This window comes from Convolutriloba macropyga, chromosome 12, assembly GCF_964194025.1.
Source record: "Convolutriloba macropyga chromosome 12, txConMacr16.3, whole genome shotgun sequence".
NCBI classification, from domain to species: Eukaryota; Metazoa; Xenacoelomorpha; order Acoela; family Convolutidae; genus Convolutriloba; species Convolutriloba macropyga.
In genome coordinates this window covers 30,226,927-30,236,432 of record NC_134479.1, presented here as the reverse complement: position 1 = coordinate 30,236,432, position 9,506 = coordinate 30,226,927, and the positions used below count along the sequence as shown (strand labels likewise).

Sequence of the window (9,506 nt, the reverse complement as noted above, 5' to 3'; positions counted from 1 at the left end):
TCGACTTGTGCGAACCCATTCTATTCAAGGCCAACAAAAAGACAAAGACAGTTCCTGCTACCTTCATCATCAGGAAGGGCTTGAACACATCTTTCATACAGCCCGAAAACTCAGCATGGACTATTCTAGTGAGCGACAACCAAATTGCGCGACTAGACGAGAACAATGTGAAAACAGCAGTGGAGGAGACCATATCTCAATCTGAACAACAACTTCAGAACACAGACGTGGGACCTTCACTTCAAGATTAAGCTTCTGCAGCCACATCATCTGCAGAGCACCAACAATCCGAAACTTCAAAGCCTTCACGAACATCAACAAGAAACAGAAAACAACCCGACAGATTTGGAGAACCTATACACACAAACTTGCTTAAAAAAGGAGGGAGGATGTGATCGTTTCAAAGAAACATGAAGAAACTTAGAAGTTTTTTATTAAAGTTTCAAAGAACGAAAGAACAACTGACCTGACGAACTTTATTGCTGTGTCGATAAGTAATAGCCACAAAACTAAACTCAATTCTAATTTTGTTTTGGCGCTATCATTATCTTATTGACCTATCAATTATATGTCAGAAGTAATTTCTCCCACCAACTGAAACCTGATTCTAACATCCACCGACCTCCAACTAATGAACTCGATTGTACCCAAGCCATATATGATTCTCCTGAAATGTTGATGAAAATAGAAAATCACCTCCGGGATTCGGAGTTAAGATCTATTCACATGCCAATCATGTAAAATATTTTTAGCTAATCTAAATTTTCTCTGTATATTTTCGCATAGATAACTACTATAAATACAAGCTGATTTTTGTAATCTTTCAGTTGAAAATTTAATTTAAAATTCAACTTATTGAATTCTTTGACCCGTGTTGTCGACCACGACTTTACAGAAACTTCAACCGGGGTTACGGTAATGGGGCTATTTTTAATATAGCCAGTCGCAAACAATGAGAACAATCCGAAACTGACAACTGAACTCACCATCGGCAGCTGAACGAGAATCTTTGTTTGAATCCAATTGACGCCAACTATTTTGTGAAGACCGAGGTAATCATAGATAGAAATAAATTTGGACCCATCACCGTAAACATCAATGATCGGCCAGTACACCATTTCATCAGAACGATGACAACAAATAATTAATAGCGAGCGTTAAATGCGATTTAGTACTCTTTTCCAACCATCTTCCCTACTCCAAAGGAGAAGTAAAAAAAATTCAGTTCTTCACTATGCGTAAGTAATCTCAAAATGCGAACCCTCAATTAGGGCCTGTTTTCTAGCGCCTGTAAAAACGAAATTTCCTGTAATTTGTGGTAAAAAAATTCTTTTCGCTTAATTTCTGTAAGTATTATTGCAGGGGAAGTGGCAATTTTTTTTCCTCATTTAGTGCAATTCTTACTTTATTAGTCTTCGGCAACGCTTGCAAGCGGTGAATTTTCTGAGTTCACGCCGATGTGCGATCTAACATAAGCGTTTTTTACTGATAATGCAATGCATTGTTGAGGAGGGTTAAGGGATGAAACGCGGATTTGTGGCTTTGTCTATTTCTCTGCTCTCGCAGCTGTTTTTATCCTTATTGCGCATTCGAGCCTTCGCTCACCTTGTATTTTTGGTCCGGTATCTTCATTTACTCTTGGAATCAGCTTCAAAATCACTCCGGGTTATTCTTTAGTTGCTTCCTTACGTTTCAAAGTTTTTTTGGAATATTTTTTGCTCCTAATTGGCCAGCTTAGTGTGCTTCTTTTACCTTGGAGGAGCTCTTCGATACTTCAGTTTCTCCTAACGTGGTCTTTGCAGTTACTTGGCTCGCTTTTCCATGGTTTCCCAGACGATAATGTTGAGTGTCGAAGCTGTTATTTATAAGGTGTTTACTATAAACATTGATAGTTCAATGCCCCACCTCCATGAAGCAGGTTGAGATGTAACGTAAGTATGACTCCAATACAGCTTGTCAACTATTGGCTGCAATGTGGCGGCAAAAGTGACCCTAGTTAACAAAATGGAAAACTGGAAATCTGAAATCTTCGAAATAACAGAAAAGGACAGCTTCCAATCAGTGAAGCATCACTTTTCCCCAAAGCAAGAAACTCAGAGGAGTGTAAATTGCCGCATTAGATTGATGAGATTAGCCATTATTAAGAGAACAAGTCAAGACGAAGAACAAAATCAAACAACATTAAGAAGTAACATTAATTACAGCCGAAACTTTATGTTCATTTCTTTAAAGAAAGCAAACTTATTAATAAGGTCAAAGTAGAGTCAAATAAAACTGAAACTACATAAAGTAACTTGTACTTCATTAGAAAAAATATGGGACCACTCCATACTGAAGCTCATTAAAAGTTAGGCAAAAAGGAACAAACAACAACAAAGTTGAAAAAAATGGCCTATATTTTTAAAAACAAATAATTTCAAAGTAACGAAAGCCATTAGATAACAATTGAAAACGTCCAATATGTTTAAGGTCACATAGGCCTCTATAGGAGCGCAATCAACAATTATTCAAAATTTTATGTGGTCACAAAAAGAACAACCAATAGAAACATCAAAGAAAAAATCAACTAAAACTTGCGAGAAGGCGCTGTCAAAGCCCTAAAGCCATATTTTGCCCCTTAATATATGCTCATTAGGGCCCTCTTTGAACTCCAATAATGTGATATGCGACCTCCCATTACTGAAAAAAGGTAACAAATATATTAAAAAAGGAAAAATAGAGCAAAAATATGTAATACTTTTATGTTTTTCGAAAATATTTATTTTCAAAGTCATAAAAGCCATTCGCTAAGAACTAAATTATTATCTTTGTTTTTTCGTCTGAAATAAACGCTTAAGATCTGAAATTAGTCAGAATATGTCTTACGTCTGCAAAAAAAAACTTTAAAAATAGATAAAAATCAAAAGTTAGTTTACTTTTTTTTGCAAAAAACCAGTATTGAAGCCAGTAAATTCATTGCGAATACTTTTTTTTGTCAATCATTTTTGGTGAACATGCACCTTCTTTCGACATCAATTTTGTTATATGTGACCTGTAATTAACAATACTAGGTAACAAATCGACAATAAAGATCAAAAATGCGAGATTAGAAAGTTTTTTTTATTTTTGAAAAGTTTTTTTTCATTTTTTATTTTCAAAGTCAAAAAAGCCATCAGCTATCTACTCAAGTGAGTACCCAGGCTCATTTATGTGTCCATAGAAAACCAATAAAACCTGTAATTTTCCAGGAAAGTTCATACGACTAATGAAACAAAGTAGAAACGACAGTTGAAGACAAATGTAAAATGTTCTTTTGAAGACAAATGTAAACAATCAAATTCTTCGAGAAAGGGGTGTCGAAGCCGCTAAAACCATAATCTACGCTATTAAAGATCATTACGTTTATGCTCAAATACGTTTTAATTTGAGCGCCAATAAGGTAATTTGTGAACCTCAAAATTTGATAATGTGACAAAACGAGGAAAAAAAACGTGAAAAAAGAGCAAACGCCTAATAATAAAAAAAATCGTGAAATCTAGTAGTATCAAAGCCAGAAAGCCAAAATTTAACGCTTAAAACCGCAAAAAAAATTAAATTATAATTCCGTAGAAAAAACAGGAAAAAGAAGCATTCTTTCTTTGCTCACAATAAGCTACAAGTCGACCAAACTAAAAGAAAAAGTGGCAAATTTCAACAAGCCTATTTTTATTTAAAAATCAAGCACTTTCAAAAATCAAAACGACCATAATATTTGGAGTGAACAAACTCGCTCTAGAAACTTGCTCTAGAAAACGAAATTCAGAAAAACTTTTTGAAATCCGTATTCTACGCTTGACAGGAATTTTAATGGTACCACTCACAACACTTTACGATAAAAATTCAATCCGTCAAAATTGTTTGAACAAAAAAAACCTGTGGTCTTTAATTTTTCAGAATATGTCTCTCGTCTACGAAAAAAAATTAAAAATAGACAAAAATCAAAAATTAGTTTATTTTTTGCAAAAAAAAATTGCCAGTATTGAAGCCAATAATTTCATTGCGAATAGTTTAAAAACATTCGATTTTGTAATTTTGCACCTTGTTTCGACAACAATAATGTTATATGTGACCTGTAATTAACAATACTAGGTAACAAATCGACAATAAAGATCAAAAATGCAAGATTAAAAAGTTTTTTAATATTTGAAATCAATTGTTTTCAAAGTCATGAAAGCCATCAGCCATCTACTCAAATCAGCACATAGGCTTATTTATCACTACAAAAAAAATCAATGAGACCTGTAATTTGCCGGAAAAAACTATACGACTAAAAAGACATAATAAAAATGACTGTTGAAGTCATATGAAAAATTTTAATCCTTTTTTCCGTGAAAGGCTCGTGGAAAACTTTAAAACCGTAATCTCTGCCTTTAAAGACCCTAATGTGTTACAATATTATTTAGCCTTTAAAGACTATAATGTGTTACACCTCATGTAAATTCAATGCTAAATAGCGCCAATGAACTGAATTCTCGCCACAAAAAATTAGGTGTTTTTGCGCTGAACGTGGTGATTAGGGTGAAATTAAGAACTATTACGGCTAAAAAATACCGATTACCGAAAGCGTATGATCCTACCCGATTTCCCTACATTGAGTTTTATATAGCATACGACTTTTGAGGTGAAAAACCGTTTCATCGAAGATTAGCAATGATCTTACTTTTCTCTGAGATTATTGATTTCAATCGAAAACGATAAACATAATTATGAAATTCACCACTAGCTATTTCGGAAACTTTAGACAGAGTTATCGTGGAAAGAGTTTACCAATTGTGAAAAAATATTATTAATGGCAAATAATTTTAAGCAGACAAAGCAAATAGCAATTTTAATTCGAGTGAATTCAAAAATGTCAGTAACGGAGCCAGAATACGTGTATTATGCTGCTGTGTTCTTTTAATCACACTTTTTAATCATTTTTTATCATTTAAATGAAAAATCATTCAAGAGAACAGACTCTGACTTCTGTAATGTCTAAATAATGTGATGCCTCAGGAATAGATTTAATGAGAATAAACACATTATTGCGTTTCTGTCGCTTAAATTAATACAGGTCCATAAAAAATCTCACATGCCCATAAAAAATGCAGAAAAGAAAAAATTCGAATCGCTGCAGTTACATAAGAATCACAAATGCTAATTTTCGCCGTCTTTTTTAAGGAAAGTTACTAAAAATTTCGTGTGTCATTTATTTATCTTTGCTATTCATAAACGTAGAACTAATAACGTATGGATATTGAAAAATTCAAATAAAAGCAAAAGTTTCATATCATTTTTTTATTTTAAAAAGACCTTCACCCTAGTGGTGACTTTTTCCAGGGCTATTTGAAGTGAGCCTTTAACAAGATCGTTCAATTAGATCGTTCATTTTTTTCGCCACAAAAACTTAGGTGTTTTAGGAGAAAATCGATTTCAGTTATAATTCATTAGTTGCTAATTTTCATGATACGGTAAACAGTTTTTTTCGATTAAAAAAGATGAAGTTAATGTCAAATTGTATTAAGACAACTAAACAAGTCCCAACGAACGCTAAAATATGTGAGTAATAGTTAAACAAAAGACACCAGCTTAGCCGCAAGGAAACTGGCTTAAATGCGTGAAAAAAGAGACCTCAGCTCCTCTGTGTCACCTGAAGGATTGGATAGTGCGTTCAACGGTAACTTGAGCTCAGATTGCTCAGTTTACCAGTGAAAATAAATTTACCCAGAACAAACACAATCACACACACTTACTCAGACTAACATACAATTACGCACACACACACGCACACACACACGCACACACACACACACACACACACACACACACACAGACACACACACACACACACACACACACACCACACACACACACACACACACACACACACACACACACACACGCGCGCGCACACACACATACACATACACACACACACTCACACACACACACAAACACACACACACACACACACGCCCACACATACACAAACACACACACACACACACACACACACACACACACACACACACACACACCCTTACTAACCTATTTCACATTCTACTTAAATATTCTAAGCATTTTGAAACAACAAAACAAAAATAACATGAGAGAACTAACTGATAAAAAGTGATATAACATCTGATAAATTTTCCTCATAGTTGCGACTCCAAAAAAACTATTGGAAAATGACCCTGTAAAACATATAGTTTGCAACAAAAAACAAATTGACGGACAACATCATAAAACGGGTTCATAAATAAAACCGATGAAATCAAAAGACGACGATGAACACAACCGAAAAATAATTTTTTCTTTAAAAACTCTAACAACGTTCTGTACCACATGCTAAATTTTAACTTCCTTATCGCTATTTAGAAAACAAATTTTAGTAGTATTATCTGGTTTATCAGTCACTAAACGAATATATGGCAGAATAATTGAACACAACATTAAAAAAGATGCAAAGAACAAAAAAACTGGAAAAAAAAGTTTTATGAACTATGTCAGTCCTGTCAAGAATTATTTCAGTCCTGTCTTGACAAGACTTTCATTCTTGTCAAGGCTGTCCTGTCAAAATTTTATGTCTCACTTCATGGTACATAAAGGGTTAGTTGCTATCCTAAAATTGACTACGAAAAAGGAGCGTGAAATAGGAAGAAATAGGCAAAAAAAACTCAGAAACAGACAAAAATCAGCTAAAAGTTTGCTCAAATTTAACTAATTTTCTTCGAAAAAAAACAACTCTGAATAACTACCAAATCAATTGAAACACCCCCATAACCATTAGAGCAGCTAATTTCAACCACACAACTCCTCGAATCCCTCTGTAAAGAATCGAAGGACAATACAAATCTGCTGGAAAAACCTAAAATCAAGAAAAGTAAGGTAAAAGGTAAATAAGGTAAAAACAGCTGCAAAAAAGAATCATAAAGTTCAAAACTTACTTCAGAGGGTAAAATGCTTGCGAACACGCTGTTATTACTTTAGATAATGAAGAGAAGGAACTTTTCACTGAAAATTGTTAAAACTAAAAAACTACTTAGAAAAATCCGCGCTTGATCAAAAACTTTCGCTAGCTGAGCAAAAATTTTTTTACCAGTTTTTCCTCGCTCTCAGAAATGATGCATGTACAAAAAATCTCTCTCTTTCTCTCTCTCTCTCTCTCTCTTTTTCCTATTTTTGCTCTTCAATTGGTTCTGTCATTAAAGCAAAAAAACTTAGTTTTCACTTGCGGCATTGAATTTACGTCCTGTTTTACATACACTCCACAAAATTACCGATCGAAAAAAGACGCTCCAATAATACTCCTTTTCGACTCGGAAAATTTTTGCGCCCCAATTCATTTCAAATTCTTTGAATTGCAATAAAGTAAAACAGAATGATCGAAACTCAATTCTTTGATATTACTGACAGATACTTTCTGAAGCAAATTCATGGCGGTTCTGGTACGACTAGGGCTGTGAATGATAAAAAAACAAAGCAATCATTAAATAAATGAATTTAAATAATCAATTAACTATTGCGAATACAACTTACGAACTGGTATATCAAAACGAATAAACATAAGACCAAAAAATACAGTTGAACAGGAAAAAGAGCAGCGGGAACACAATTCTACTCTTTGTTGTCAGCATTTTTCCTGTAACTTTCTTGTCCATTGATTTTCCCAGGGAGATTTTCTTGGGAGTTCCTGTTATCATATAGTCTGACATGCTCACCTGAAAAATTAAAAAAAAAACATATCTGTTCAATATTAGTAAATTATTGTAAAATATTGTAAAATATTGTAAAATATCAATTAGACGTTAAAAGTATTTTGATAAATAGAATTGCTAGCTGTAGCACCCAAAATAGCTCAACAGATAAAACCCATTGCGAAGACCCATGCTGTCTTCACGCAAGATCTTTGATTCCCGCGACATCTTTTCCAAGTTCGATCAAAGATCGGCAATTTCTGAAGAACCACACAACAACATACAAAACATTGGCATGATTTTGCGTACTTTTCATGCAATAATTGTTTCCTACTGAAGAACCAAAAAACACTCGAAGATTTTTGCTCAGAACACTAAGCGAATTTTCAAAAATTTTCAGCAACTTTTTGTGATTCCCATTGAACAATTTTTACTCAAGTATATTTTAATGAGTTCACAAACTTCGCCAAAAATATATGCAGTAACTGGTAAAATATCAACCGAACCTATTGTTTTCAAGAGTAACTAGAAATGAAAAAATATGAAACAAGAATTGAAATTAAATGCCAATATCTTAAGCGAACGTACATAATAAAAAGTGTCTAATGAAAATTTGCGATTAATATTTACTAACCTCTAAGTAAGCAAAGATAACAAACAAGAAGCATGACCAAATGTAGATGTCAAGTAGACTTGTCCTCAGAAGCAGATATTTTGAATCAGCATCCTGTTTTCGATTGGTAGATAAAGTAAGCAGAGTCAGAATCTAAAATATAACGGTTCCCTGGTCGGACTACGACAGTCATCTTTCAACATCTGGCAAGATTCTTGCAGGACTATTTTATTCGAAACCCCACTGGAGGTTGGGAACTTCATAGCAGACTGATTTTGTTCAGTCAATTCTGGCCAATCGATATTTTTTGAGGAAAAATACAAAAAAAAACGAATTTTTAATTTTATTTCGAAAACAGTCGATTTCAGAAAATATACTTATTGCTTTCGGATTTGTGGGTATGCGTGCGACACAGTTATCAAATTTCATGCGTTTTTTACGTTTGAAAAACGCCATTACATTTCAAAGGAATTAAAAAAATATTCAGTAAGTAGTCAGTAACACAAAAAAAATTAAAAAGTTCTGAAAAGAATGGAAATTGCAATTCATTTCTTTAAAAAACAACATTTTTCCTGCATTTTGCCTCTTCCAAAACTTACAGGACGCATAGAAAAATTTTAAAAATTTAGTATGCACAAAAATCAAGGAATTTGAAACAATTATCAATTATATGTCTACATGTAAAAACGTACTAATAGTAGGAACAAGAATATCATCAAAAAATTGTCTGTCGATATTTGTTTTGGTTAAACCTATATTATCTTTTCAAATTTCATCAAATTATTTGACAAGTCATTGCATTTTTGGGCTTTTTTGTACTTCATCAGAAATTTCTTCAAAGCCTGGACTTATGTTGGGCGACAACCAACTCTGAGAGACATGCCAAGATGATCAGATTGGGTTCCCCAGGTGATAAAAGTGAAGTTGTGCATCGTTTCCAAATGTTTTCTTTGTAAAATTTGTTACGGAAGTTTTAAATGTTACATCAGACCAAGTTTGGCATATCTAAAGGTTTGCGTTGAAAAAATTTCTTTGATATTGAAAAAGATGTATTATGTGACTGTGAAGTAATAAAGCGTGCATAATAGTCATTTGCATGTTAGATTGATAAATTTTCAAGCAAAAAGTTACAACCTGCTATTTTTTCAGCATTAAGTGTCTATCTGCATTTAAACAAAATATCAGTTTTTTGTTCCGAC

General features: G+C 33.4%; 1 protein-coding gene across 1 annotated transcript in view; it reads right to left on the bottom strand.

The window, feature by feature from the left end:
- Positions 1-7,483: 7,483 nt before the first annotated feature.
- Positions 7,484-9,506, bottom strand: part of LOC142350586 (gamma-aminobutyric acid receptor subunit beta-1-like) — a 37,711-nt gene continuing 35,688 nt past the window's right edge. Inside the window, exons 7-8 of the mRNA XM_075402472.1 lie at positions 8,329-8,460; positions 7,484-7,718 (exon numbers count right to left, since the gene is read on the bottom strand). Coding sequence (XP_075258587.1) covers positions 7,548-7,718; positions 8,329-8,460 — 303 coding nt within the window. The 3' untranslated portion in view covers positions 7,484-7,547. The remainder of the gene's footprint in view (positions 7,719-8,328; positions 8,461-9,506) is intronic.